This window comes from Jaculus jaculus, chromosome 14 (assembly GCF_020740685.1).
Source record: "Jaculus jaculus isolate mJacJac1 chromosome 14, mJacJac1.mat.Y.cur, whole genome shotgun sequence".
NCBI lineage: Eukaryota > Metazoa > Chordata > Mammalia > Rodentia > Dipodidae > Jaculus > Jaculus jaculus.
In genome coordinates this window covers 57184122-57197914 of record NC_059115.1, presented here as the reverse complement: position 1 = coordinate 57197914, position 13793 = coordinate 57184122, and the positions used below count along the sequence as shown (strand labels likewise).

The following is a 13793-nucleotide window of genomic DNA, read 5'->3' as shown; positions in this document are numbered from 1 at the left end:
AGCACTTGTCACTGAAGCATGAAGACCTGGGTTTGGATCCCCAGAACGAGGTAAAAGATGGACGCTGCGGCATGCAACTATAATCAGAAACATCTGTGGCAAGAAGGGAGGAAGAGAGTGAAGACCCAAGGACAAACTCAAGGGCAAACTGGCCTGGCAAACGCTGCAGTGAACAACAGTGAGAGACCTTGCTTCAAACAAGGTGGAAGGCAAGACCAACACCTAAAATTGTCCCCTGACTTTCACACATGCGCTGTGGCACGTGACCACCCATGAGAACTCACTCACACAAAACATAAACATTTCTGGATAGAATGTCTCTGTTTTATGGTGTTTTGGGTTTTTCTTTTTGTTTTTCAAGGTAGGGTCTCTCTCTAGGCCACGCTGACCTGGAATTCACTCTAGAGTCTCAGGGTGGCCTTGAATTCACAACAATCCTCCTACCTCTGCCTCCCCAGCGCTGGGATTGAAAGTGTGTGCACCACTCCTGGCTCATCTCTGTTTTATGAATGTTGTTTCATTTGTAAATTTTTAGTTGCATGCAGAATTCTCATTAACATGAAAAAATTATTTGATAGTTTATTTGGGTTGATTACATGTAATTTGATATGCGTTATAATATCATAATGGGGACTTTTAAATTATCAGTGAAATTAAGCCTAAATTTAATTTTAAATATTTTATTCCACTTGTTAGCCTGATAACTCAAAACTCTGTATATCTAAATACTTTTTTGTTGTTGTTTGTTTTGTTTTTGTTTTTGTTTTTGAGGTATAGTCTCACTGTAGTCCAAGCTAACCTGAAATTTACTATGTAGTCTCAGGCCGGCCTTGAACTCATGGGATGAAAGGCGCGTACCACCATGCCTGACTCTAAATGCTCTCCCCCATCTGTTTCCTTCTGTTGGAGCTACGCAAGCAGGTGCTGCCGCTGACAGGGGTGGAACCTAGTGAACTCGTTCTGGGTTCTCAGTTCTGGGTGTGTATATCTGCCTCCTTATTTCAAGCCATGCTGGTGGATGATCCATCCACTTATTTGGCAGATGATGAGATTGAAGCGGGGTGACCCTCAGTCGGGAACTCCCCTTCAGTTCCGTTTGCTTATACACTGTTGCCTCTTTTTAAAAATATGTTAATTAATTACTTAATTTGCAAGCAGAGATAGCTAGAAGAGGGGCAGAGAGAACAGGCATGCCAGTGCCTCCAACTGCTGCAAAGGAACTCCAGATGCATGCGCCACTTTGTGCATTTGGGTTTACATGGCTACTGGGGAACTGAACCTGGGCCACTAGGCTTCATAGGCAAGCACCTTAACCACTGAGTCATCTCTCCAGCCCCACTTGTTGCCTCTTGTTAACTGGTTTGATCTGTTCAGAAAAGTTAATATATCCAGTTGCTCCAAAATTGAAGAAAAAAATATAATTGGGCTCGTTCTGGTCATTTAATCTTTACTCCACCCTATTCTCTCCTTCAAGTCTTTCTAAAAGTGAGATCAACAGAGCCTTATGTCTCTCTATACTCTGTCGACAACAGAACTGTCCAATGCTTTCTTTTCTTTTTTTCTTTTTTGTTTTGGAGATAGTCCCACTCTAGCCCAGGCTGTCCTGGAAGTCTCTCTGTAGTTCCAGGCTGGCCTAAAACTCAAAGCTATCCTCCTACCTCTGCCTCCCAAGTGCAAGGATTAAAGGCAGGACCCACCATGCCTGTCCTGTCCTACACTTTAAAAAATTTTGTTTGTTTTTTGGTTTTTGAGGTATGGTCTTACTCGAGCCCAGGCTGACCTGGAATTTACTAAGTAGTCTCAGGGTGGCCTTGAACTCACTGTGATCCTCCTACCTCTGCCTCCGGAGTGCTGGGATTAAAGGCATGTGCCACAATGCCTGGCTAAAAAAATATTATTTATTTATTTATTTGAGAGAGAGTATGGGTGTGCCATAGTTTATTGCTATTGCAAACAAACTTCAGACATATGTGCCACTTTGTGCATCTGGGTGCTGGGAAATTAAACCCCTATCAGCAGGCTTTGCAAGCAAAGACCTTTAACTGCTAAACCATCTCCCCAGATCCCCAAATATGTTTTTGTTGTTGTTGTATGGTTGGTTGGTTTTGGTTTTGGTTTTTCAAGGTAGGGTCTCACTCTAGCTCAGGCTGACCTGGAATTCACTATGCAGTCTCAGGGTGGCCTCAAACTCACAGTGATCCTCCTACCTCTGTCTCCTGAGTACTGGGATTAAAGGTATGCACCACCATGCCCGGCCCCAAGTACTTTTGGTATTTTATATGAAACCATGTCCAGAACACAATTTACAGTTTCTATATACAGTGTCAAAAAAAAAAAAATCTTTAACCTGTTAGGCACATCTTTCCCTCTTCTGAAAATGACAGTCAAGAAAAATTTTAAGAGGTTTAACTCTACAAGCACAAAGGGAACTGGAGAGACACTATTGCAGACAAGAAATGGTAAATTGGCAAAGGTGGGGATGGAGAGGTGGAAACTGGCTTTGAAGAAGAGAAACCTTAAGTCACAGTGCCTGGTATTGTCTTTCTGAAACCAGGAAGGGAGAAGGAATTAGGGAACTGGGTAAAATAGCAGCAGCAAGGGACTGACACCAGGAGAACCTGTTATAAGAACAATGGAGTCCTTCCCTGTGGAGCCTGCTAGCTACTTCTGTCTTACCCTTAGAGAGAGAGAGGAAGCTTGTTCTCTGTGGTAACTGAACCAGACATGCCCCAGATTTGAAGACTCTAGACTCCAGACACCCAGAGGGCAGCTCAGAAAATAAGAAACTTGGAAGCCGGGCGTGGTGGCACATGCCTTTAAGCCCAGCACTTGGGAGGCAGAGGTAGGAGGACCACCACGAGTTCCAGGCCATCCTGAGACTACATAGTGAATTCCAGGACAGCCTGAGCTAGAGTGCTACCCTACCTCGAAAAAAAAAAAAAGAAAAAGAAACTCTGCATTCTGTTGTGCCTAGTTCTTGGCACCCCTAATGACCACCAAGGAGAACCAAACACATATGCAAAGGCAAGGAGTTTTATTTCGGGCTTAAGCTCGGTCTCTTGACTTCACCAAAGCAGTGGATCTATACAAGAGCCCTAAGTAGTGGGAGGGTAGGGATTTTATAGGGATTTGAACATAGAAGAAAGGGATGGTACATGATTGGTTGACTTAAACAGTAACTGCACTGTACTCTTCTGATTGGCTTAGGATTTTGGCAGGCAAAGTTGGCGTAGTCAGTTTCCAGTAACTGTTAAACCCACCCTTACCAGAAAATAAAAACTTAGATCTTGCCGGGAAACAGAAACTTAGCCCTACTGAGGACTCTGAAGCCTGTCATGGCGTCCATCTGGTTCCTGAGTCCTTCACATTCTATGCCTGTTTTATCACGTTCTGGGTCCCCAAATACCAAGAGCCATGCTTATTCCTGTTAGACAACAGAGGAGCTTTCTAGGAAGACTCAGAGGAGTCACCGACTCAAAAGCTACGGTGGTGCTCCACCGATCTACAAAGAGCCCCACCTGCCCTCGGGTTTCTCCATCAGAATGGACTTCTGGTCTGCTAACCAGAGTCTTACTTTTGAGTATGTCTCAATAGAGAAGGAAGCCTTGCCCGACACCTAGGAGAAATGAAGAATAGAGACAAAACCAAGGAGACTGTGAAAGGAGAAAGGAGGGAGAGAAAACCTTTGTCCTTTACCTCACTGATATGTTCTAAGAGACAGAAGCCTGCCCTGTTCTTTTTCTCTAGGGTTCCACATAAGATATGGATGTGAGGACTCTTTCCTTATTCTTACAAAATTTGTCAATATTTTCCAGTAGTTCTGCATTGTTGTGATTAGACAATATGCCTTTCTCATCTTTACTTTCAAGAGTTTAATAAAAACAGATTTTTTTTTTTTTTTTTTTTGCTTTGTTTGAGGTAGGGTCTTGCTCTTGTCCAGGTTGACCTGGAATTCACTCTGTAATCCCAGGCTGGCCTCGAGCTCACGGTGACCCTCCTATCTCTGCTTCCCCAGTGCTGGGATGAAAGGTATGTGCTACCATGCCTGGAAAAAAAAGAGATTTAAAAAAATTTTTTAAACCTCTAATTTTTATTTTCTTTTCAAAAATTGTTTTATTGACAACTTCCATGATTATAAAAAATATCCCATGGAAAAGCCTTCCATCCCCCCATTTTCCCCTTTGAAATTCCATTCTCCATCATAGCCCCTCTCCCTCTCAATCAGTCTCTCTTTTATTTTGCTGTCATGATCTTTGCCTCCTATTATGATGGTCTTGTGTAGGTAGTGTCAGGCACTGCGAGGTCATGGATATCCAGGACATTTTGTGTCTGGAGCACGTTGTAAAAAGTCCTACCCCTCTTTTGGCTCTTAATTCTTTCTGTCACCTCTTCTGCAATGGACCCTGAGCCTTGGAAGGTGTGATAGAGATATTTCAGTGCTGAGCACTCCTGTCACTTCTTTCCAGCACCATGGTGACTTCTGAGTCATCCCAAGGTCACTGCCATCTGAAAAGAGAAGATTCTCTACCAAAAGTGAGAGTAACATTAACATAAGGGTATGAACATTAAGAGAAGTGCTTACTGAGCAGTTTGATAAGCATAGTATATACATTTAGCCAGACAGCAGCAGATGTTACACCCCTATGGCTCATGACCACCCCTGTTTTAAGTTTTCAGTATCAGGGATGTATTCCCTCCCATGGAGTGGGCCTCCAGTCCAAGTAGAGGGTGGTTGGTTTCCACCATGACAGACATGCCACTATTGCACCTGTTGGCTCAGTTGGCCTGGCTGGCCAAATTTAAGGCTTGCAGTGTCCACTGTTGAGTATCTTCACGGGTGATTTCTCTTTCTCCCATTGAACTGCATGCAGAATGGCTTTTTCCAGCTTTCTGTCAGCTGGTCTACATGGAGAAGATTATCAGCTCAGTTCCAGCAGGATATCTCAGTGGCCTTGCAGCCCAAGTATGTGGAGTCTTCAGCAATAAAAAGCAGATTTTTTAAATTAAAACCAAGATTGCTAAGAAAAACTACATGCCTCCTCTTTGATTGTGCTAATAGTAATGTTAGAAGTGAAATCATCTCTAACTATCCTAAGCATGAGTCAGTCATTCATTACTCATTCCAAGCAAAAATAATTGCTGGCATTTAGTGAGTGATCACTTTACAAGAATAGTATCATCTAATACTTTCACCACCCATAGGTGTATTTTACTACCATTCTCATCATATAGATGAGGGAATCAAGGTTTGTCCAAAGACTAATGGACATACCCAGTAGGGCAAAGCCTGAACTTGACCTACATATGTCTGGCACTCAAGCTTTCCCTTTAACCTCCTGCACACTGTTTTTTTAAGGAAGGGAAAGGGAAGTCAAAGTTTTACTGTGAGGGTGCAGATTGAAGAGGATTAAGTGGTAAATTGGCAATGTGGCCCTTGACAGATGTGTTCTTCTAAAGTTTTATGAGTTGAAATTAGAATTAAACCTAGACATTTTACATAGGGAGTTGTTCTACATAGGACTTTACCCTTTGATAGGGGAACCACAGTCCAAGGTTGGAGGTTCTTACTTAAATGATCTTCAAGATCATTTACAGGCTGGAGAGATGGCTTATTGGTTAAGGCACTTGCCTGCTAAGCCTAAGGACCCAGGTTCAATTCCCCAGTACCCATGTAAAGTCAGATGCACAAGGTGGCACATGTGTCTGGAGTTAGTTTGCAGTAGTATGCCCATTCTCTCTCTCTCTCTCTAACAAATAAGTAAATATTTTTTTTTTAAAGCTGGGCTGAAGAGATGGGTTAGTGGTTAAGGCACTTGCCTGCAAAACCTAAGGACACAGGTTCGATCCCCCAGTCCCCACATAAGCCAGATGCACAAGGTGGTGCATGCATCTGGAGTTTGTTTACAGTGGCTAGAAGCCCTGGCATGCCCATCCTATCTGCCTTTCTCTCTCTCTCTTTCTCACTCTCAAAATAAATAAATAAATAAGTAAATAAATAGTATTTCTTTTTTTAAAAAGAATAATTTTCATCAAGATCAAGATCATTCAGAAAGACCATAAATCCAGAAGCAGATTTATATCTCAAAAGCAAATTGCCTTAAACAAATGTGGGCAGCTGAGAATGTAGCTCAGTGGTAGAGTGCTTGCCTGGCATGGCGAAGGCTGTTGGGTTCAATTCCCAGTACTGAAGGAAAATGTGGGGCAATATGCATCAATACTAGATTGTCAGTGACCAAACAAGACTGGAAAGACATTTCCCCCAATAATCAAATTTATATTAGGCTGGCTGTGATAGCTCATGCCTTTAATCCCAGCATGTGGGAGGCAGAGGTAAGAGGATCACTGTGAGTTTGAGGCCAGCCTGGGACTACAGAGTGAGTTCAGATCAGCCTGGGCTAGAGTGAGACCCTACCTACAAAAAACTAAAAACAACGTTTAAATTATGTTAGAAGCTAACTTCTGACTAGACAGCAGTTTTGTGAGCACAGGAAGAAAGCCTGAGGAGTTATGACAGTAGGAATCGTTTCACTGAGCTAGGGGTCTGCAGCCATTGATTCTTTTACCCAGTCACTACGTATTGAGTGCCTACTTCATGCCAGGCATGCTTCTCACTACTGAAAATACAGTTATAGGAGAAAAAGTTGTAAGAAGGTTCCCCTCCTAATGAAGTCAACATGTTAGTGAAAGAAACATCAGAGAATATGGTTTTAGATACAAGTGTGAATAAAATTAAGCAAGGGAAGGAGACAGAAAGGTTGATAAAGGAACAAAGAATATCTGACAGGATGACTGAGATTTGAAGAGGTCATACATTCAAATCTTTGAGATCTGAAAAGACAAGACAGCAACTTCAGTTAAGCCCTGGAGTAGAACAATACAGTAGCAAGCAACATTGACTATGGCTGGACTGAGCCCAGCCAGTAAGCCAGGAACGGGTGGAGAAGCAGTCAGAAAGTGGACAAGGGCCAAAACATGTAGTTTCATAGCTGTGGTAGGGATTTTACTCCAAGAGTTATTGTAAGTTGCATTTATTTGTGTTGGTTTACTTTGCTTGTATTTTTAAAGAATATTTTATTTTTATTTATTTGAGAGAGAGAGATACAGAAACAGGCAGGTAGAGAGAAAGAGAAAGAGAGAGAATGGGCACATCAGGGCCTCCAGCCACTGCAAGCGAACTCCAGATGCATGTGCCCCCTTGTGCATCTGGCTTATGTAGGCCCTGGGAAGTCGAACGTGAGTCCTTTGGCTTTTCAGGCAAGCACCTTAACCACTAAGCCATCTCTCCAGCCCACTTTGTATTTTGAGATAGGGTTCTTGCTAGGTAGCCTAGGCTGGCCTCAATTTTATTGTGTGGCTCATGATCCTTCTGCTCAGCCTCCCAAGTACTGGAATTTTAGGTATGCATTATTATACCTGGCTTTGGGGAGGTTTTGATCAGAAGTATGACATAATCCAATTTGCAAGAGACAGGTCCTGTCTGTACTACAGAGGAGAATTGCTAACATGTTTTGATTTACATCTTGGTCAAATTTTTCATAAGAAAAAATTAATATAGGAATTCAAAATATAAAATATACATATAAGGGATGGAGAGACAGCTTAGCAGTTAAGGCATTTGCCTGCAAACCAAAGGACCCAGGTTCAATTTCCCAGGACCCAGGTAAGCCAGATGTACAAGGTGGTGCCCTGAAATAAACCTAATCAAGGGTGTGAAGGATCTCTACAATGAAAACTTTAAAACACTCAAGCAAGAAGTGGAAGTGGAAAGACATCCCTTGTTCTTGGATTGGAAGAAATAATATTGTGAAAATATCAATCTTACCAAAAGCAATCTAAAACATTTAATGCAATCCCCATCAAAATTCCAATGCCATTCTTCACGGAAATAGAAAAAACAATCCAAAAATTCATTTGGAATCACAAAAAAAATCTCAAATATCTAAAACAACACTGGGCAACAAAAATAAGGCTGGTGGTATCACCACACCTGATTTTAACCTATACTACAAAGCCATAGTAAGAAAAACGGCATGGTACTGGCACAAAAACGGACATGTAGATCAATGAAACAGAATAGAGGACCCAGATGTAAGCCCAAGTAGCTATAGCCACCTGATATTCGATAAAAACGCCAAAAATACTCACTGGAGAAAAGACCACCTCTTCAGCAAATGGTGCTGGGAAAACTGGATATGTATGTGTAAAAAGATGGAAATAGATCCTTATCTCTCTCCATGCACAAGAATTAAGTCCCAGTGGATCAAAGACCTTAATATCAGACTTGAAACTCTGAAACTGCTAGAGGAAAAAGTAGGGAAGACCCTTCAACATATTGGTTTTGGCAAAGACTTTCTGAATATAACCCCAATTGCTCAGGAAATAAAAACACAGATCAACTGCTGGGACCTCATGAAATTACAAAGCTTTTATACAGCAAAGGACACTGTGAATAGAGCAAAGAGGCAAACTACAAAGTAGAAGAAAATCTTTGCCAGCTATACATCTGACAGAGGATTAATATCTAGGATATACAAAGAACTCAAAAAACTAAATAATAAGAAATCAAACAACCCAATTAAAAAATGGGTATGGAGCTAAATAGAGAGTTCTCAAAAGAAGAAATATAGATGGCATATAAACATCTAAAAAAAAGTTCTACATCCCTAGCCATCAGGGAAATGCAGATTAAAACTACATTGAGATTCCATCTCACTCCTGTCAGATTGGCCACCATCATGAAAACAAATGCCCATAAATGCTGGCAAGGATGCAGAAAAAGAGGAACCCTTCTGTAATGTTGGTGGGAATGCAGTCTGGCCCAGCCATTATGGAAATCAGTGTGGAGGTTCCTGAGATAGCTAAAAATATATTTACCATATGATCTAGCTATACCACTCCTAGGCATATATCCTAAGGACTTGTCTCACTATCTTAGAGATACTTGCTCAACCATGTTTATTGCCACTCTATTCACAATAACTAGGAAATGCAACCAGCCTAGATGACCCTCAGCTGATGAGTGAATAACGAAGATGTGGCACATTTACACAATGTAGTTCTACTCGGTGGTAGAGAAAAATGAAATTATAAATTTTCAGAAAAATGGGTGGATCTGGAAAAGATTATACTTACGAAGGTAACCCAGGCCCAGAAAACAAAATGCCACATGTTCTCTCTCATATGTGGATCCTAGCTCCAAATGATTGGACTTTTTAAAAAAAATTTGTTTTATTTTTATTTATTTATTTGAGAGCAACAGAGAAAGAGGCAGATAGATAGAGAATGGGTGTGTCAGGGCTTCCAACTGCTGCAAATGAACTCCAGATGCATTGGCCCCTTGTGCATCTGGCTTACACGGGATCTGGGGAATCAAGCCTTGAACGGGGAGTCCTCTGGCTTCACAGGCAAGTGCTTAACTGCTAAGCCATCTCTCCAGCCAAATGATTGGACTTCTATGTGAGTAGATAGTACTCAGTAGCAGAGGCTAGTAAGCTAGAATGGGGATATAAAGGGAATAGAAAGGGAAGGAGGGGGCTTAATTGGATGGTATTGTATTAATGTAAGTGGAACAACAGATTAATGGGGGTGAAAAGGCCTAAGTGAGGTCAGGGGAAGAGATTGAGGACAGGAAAGGTAGAGGGAGAGCTAATCAAAATCTAAGAGGATATAAGTAAGTCATATGGAAACCTACGTTTTGGACAATGGAACACTCAGGAGCTATAAATTGTTACTAGAAAATTTTCAGTGCCAGGGATGGGATACCTTCCTGTGAGTTGTTGGCCAGGGAGGACACTGATACCCCCAAAACATTATAGGCTTCTGCTGAAGCCCTTAGTTTCCCACCAGGAATAGATGGTAAGACCCTATTGCTGAAGACTCCACATACTTGGGCTGCAAGGCCACTGAGAAATCCTGCTGGAGCTGAGCTGAAAACCTCTTCTATGTAGACCAGCTGACAGAAAGCTGGAAAAAAGCTATGCTGCATGTAGTTCAATGGAAGAAAGAGAAATCACCAGTGGAGATACTCAACAGTGGACACTGCAAGCCTTAAATTTGGCCAGCCAGGCCAACTGAGCCAACAGGTACAATAGTGTCATGTCTGTTATAGGGAAAACTAACAGCTCTCTAATTGGTCTGGAGGCCCGCTCCATGGGAGGGAATACATGCCTGATACTGAAAACCTGCATCAGGGGTGGTCATGAGCCCTAGGGGTATAACATCTGCTACTGCCTGGCTAAATGCATATACTATGCTCATCAAACGGCCCAGTAAGCACTTCTCTTAATGTTCATACCCATATATATTAATGCTACTCTCACTTTTGGTTAGACAGGCTTCATCTTTTCAGATGGTGTTGACCTTGGGATGACTCAGAAGGTACCAAGATGCTGAGAAGAAGTAACAGAGGAGTGTTCAGCACTGAAATATCTCTATCACATCTTTCAAGGCTCAGGGTCCACTGTGAAAGAGGTAGCAGAAAGAATGTAAGAGCCAAAAGAGGGGTAGGACTCCTTACAACATGCTCCTCCAGACACAAAATGGTCTGGAGGGGCTGGAGAGATGACTTAGTGATTAAGGTATTTGCCTGAAAAGCCAAAGGACCTCGGTTTGATTTCCCCAGGACCCACATAAGCCAGATGCTCAAGAGGGCACATGCACCTGGAGTTCGTTTGCAGTGGTTGGAGGCCCTAGTGCGCCCATTCGCTCTCAGTCTCTCTTTCTCTCTCAAATAAATAAACAAAATATATATTTTAAAAAATGGCTCTTCCGGGGCCGGTGTTTAGAGGCATTCAAAATGGTCCAGTGTTTGACATACCGTCGTAGGCTTTCCTACAACACAGCCTCTAACAAAACTAGGCTATCCCGAACCCCTGGTAATAGAATTGTTTACCTGTACACCAAGAAGGTCGGGAAAGCACCAAAGTCAGCTTGCCGCGTGTGCCCAGGCCGACTTCGAGGGGTTCATGCTGTGAGACCTAAAGTCCTTATGAGATTGTCCAAAACAAAAAAACATGTCAGCCGGGCCTATGGTGGTTCCATGTGTGCTAAATGTGTCCGTGACAGGATCAAGCGAGCTTTCCTTATTAAGGAGCAGAAAATCGTCGTGAAGGTGTTGAAGGCACAAGCACAGAGTCAGAAAGCTAAATAAATATGAAGCTTTTTTAAATAATAGAAACCAAGTCTTGTTCTATGGCTTTAAAAAAAAAATGGCCTGAATGTCCATGACCTCACATTGCCTGAAACTACCTACACAAGACCATCATAATAGGACGAAAAGATCATGACATCAAAATAAAAGACTGATTGAGAGGGGGAGGGGATACGATGGAGAGTGGAGTTTCAAAGGGGCAAGTGGGAGGAAGGAAGGGAATTATCATGGATTATTATCTACCATTATGGAAATTGTATATAAAAATAAATTTAAAAAATAAAATAAGATTTAAAAAGACAGCCTGTGTGACTCCATAGCAAATTCCAGGTCAGCCTGGACTAGTGTGAGTCTACCTGAAAAACAACAAAACATAACAGCTGGGTGTGGCCTTTATTCCCAGCACACAAAGGCAGGCAGAAGTAGAAGGATCGCCAGGAGGCCACCCTAAGACTACATAGTGAATTCCAGGTCAGCCTGAGCTAGAGTGAAACCTTACCTTGAAAAAACAAAAAACAAACAACAAAACAAAGTTTTCTTTGTTGTGTTCAACTTCCTCATAATAAAAATGGTCCTTTAGCCTCAAGCCACACCTTTAATCCCAGCACTTGGGAGGCAGAGGTAGGAGGATCACTATGAGTTCAAGGCCACCTGAGACTACATAGTTAATTCCAGCTTAGCCTGGACCAGAGTAAGACCCTACCTGGAAAAACCAAAACACCAAAAAAAAAAAAAAAAAAAAAAAAGAAGAAATGAAAAGATAAAAAAAAAAACTGGTCCTTTAGTCTCAAATTTTGTGTTAAACTAGTTGTTCATTGCTATTACAAATGAAAGTATTAACAGGGTTCTTAACAAATAAGCTATTTGAGTAAAAATTAAGAACAGTTTCTAGAATTAAGTATTGTAATTTTACCCGAAGTGCTGGAAGGTAGCAACTGTCAAAATCTACACAACAGTTTCAATCCAGTAAGGTAATTGAAGCTGCTGGCATTCACACACACTGATCACACGAGGAATGGCAACATCGCCTTAGGAAATAAGGCTCACCTTGCTATGCACATTTGAAATACTCATATATAGTAAAATTGTGTAAGAATGATCGGTGGAGGGGAGCTGCTGTGTAGCTATTCATTACCATCATTACACTTGGGTATAAATCTGTCTACCTCTCCCATTTTGAATCATTTTCTGTTAGAAATTGGAATGTACTTCCTCATGATGGCCGAATAAGAAGAGCAATTTAGGGGCTGGAGAACTGGTTTAGTGGTTAAGGCGTTTGGCAGCAAAGCCTAAGGACCAGGGTTCAAGTCTCCAGATTCCACATAAGCCTGATGTACATCAAATGGTGGCACATGCAACTGGAGTTCGTTTGCAGTGGATAGAAAGCCCTGGCATGCTCATTCTCTCTAATAGATAAATAAAAATATGTAAAAAAAAATAAGAGCAAGGGCTGGAGGGATGGTTTAGCGGCTAAGGCGTTTGCCTGCAAACCCAAAGGACTCAGGTTCGATTCCCCAGGACCTACGTTAGACAGATGCACAAGAGGGCACACGCGTCTGGAGTTGTGGCTGGAGGACCTGGCATGCCCATTCATTCTCTCTCTCCCCTCTTTCTCTGTCAAATAAATAAATAAAGTAAAACAAAATATTTTTTTAGAAAAACAAGAGCTACTTAGAAACTAGTTTCCAATAATACCCAGGGATATAAACTTAATTTTTAAAATAACTTTCATCTGGGGCTGGAGAGATGGCTTAGCGATTTGCTACAAGGCACTTGCCTGCAAAGCCAAAGGACACAGATTCGATTCCCCAGGACCTACGTTAGCCAGATGCACAAGGTGGCGCAGGTGTCTGGGGTTCCTTTGCAGTGGCTGGAGGCCCTGGCACGCCCTTTCTCTCCCTCTCTCGCTTACTTGCTCACAAATAAATAAATAAATAAAAATAAAATATTTTTTAAAAGAGGAAAAAAAGATCCGGGCGTGGTGGTGCACGCCTTTAATCCCAGCACTCGGGAGTCAGAGGTAGGAGGATCATCGCAAATTCAAGGCCACCCTGAGACTACAGAGTGAATTCCAGGACAGCCTGGGCTAGAGTGAGTCCTTTCCCCGAAAAAACAAAAACAAACAAACAAAATAGAGTGGGGAAAAAAAAAACCTCTCATCTGAATTACATGGTAGTTTTGTGCTAGATACGGCCCACGCTGAAAGCCTATGCTGCAGCGAGTAGGCCAACCGTCCGCCCACGCCTGTCTCCTGATGCCATTTCTCCTTCGCCCCTTCTTTCATCAGAGAAGTTGGCATCATTATTGTGGGTGTTGAGCAGCTTCCCAGGGCTCGCCTGTCACTTGGAGGGGAGGGCCGTGTGAGGTGCCGAAGTTTGTCTGGGGTCCCGTCCCCCTCGGCGGTAGTTGCCGGGGCTGCGCTCGGAGCCTCAGGCTGGGCCGCCGCGCAGGCCGCAGCCGCGACGCTGCAAGGGCGGGTTGGAAAAGCGCGCCGCACGCAGCACGCAGCACGCACGCCGCACGCACGCCGCCGCACGCACGCCGCCGCACGCAGGCCCCAGCGGCGCTCGGGCCGCGCGGGTGTGTTTCCCCGAGCCCCCGCCGCCCGTTGCCAGGGTAACCGCCCGGCGAAGGTTTCCCCCCG

At 42.9% G+C, this 13793-nt stretch overlaps 1 protein-coding gene across 1 annotated transcript; it reads left to right on the top strand.

The window, feature by feature from the left end:
- Positions 1-10795: 10795 nt before the first annotated feature.
- On the top strand, positions 10796-11149 carry LOC101601592 (60S ribosomal protein L34-like). Its single transcript, XM_045134362.1, has one exon. The coding sequence runs from the start codon at positions 10796-10798 to the stop codon at positions 11147-11149; it is 354 nt and encodes a 117-aa protein (XP_044990297.1).
- Positions 11150-13793: the final 2644 nt, after the last annotated feature.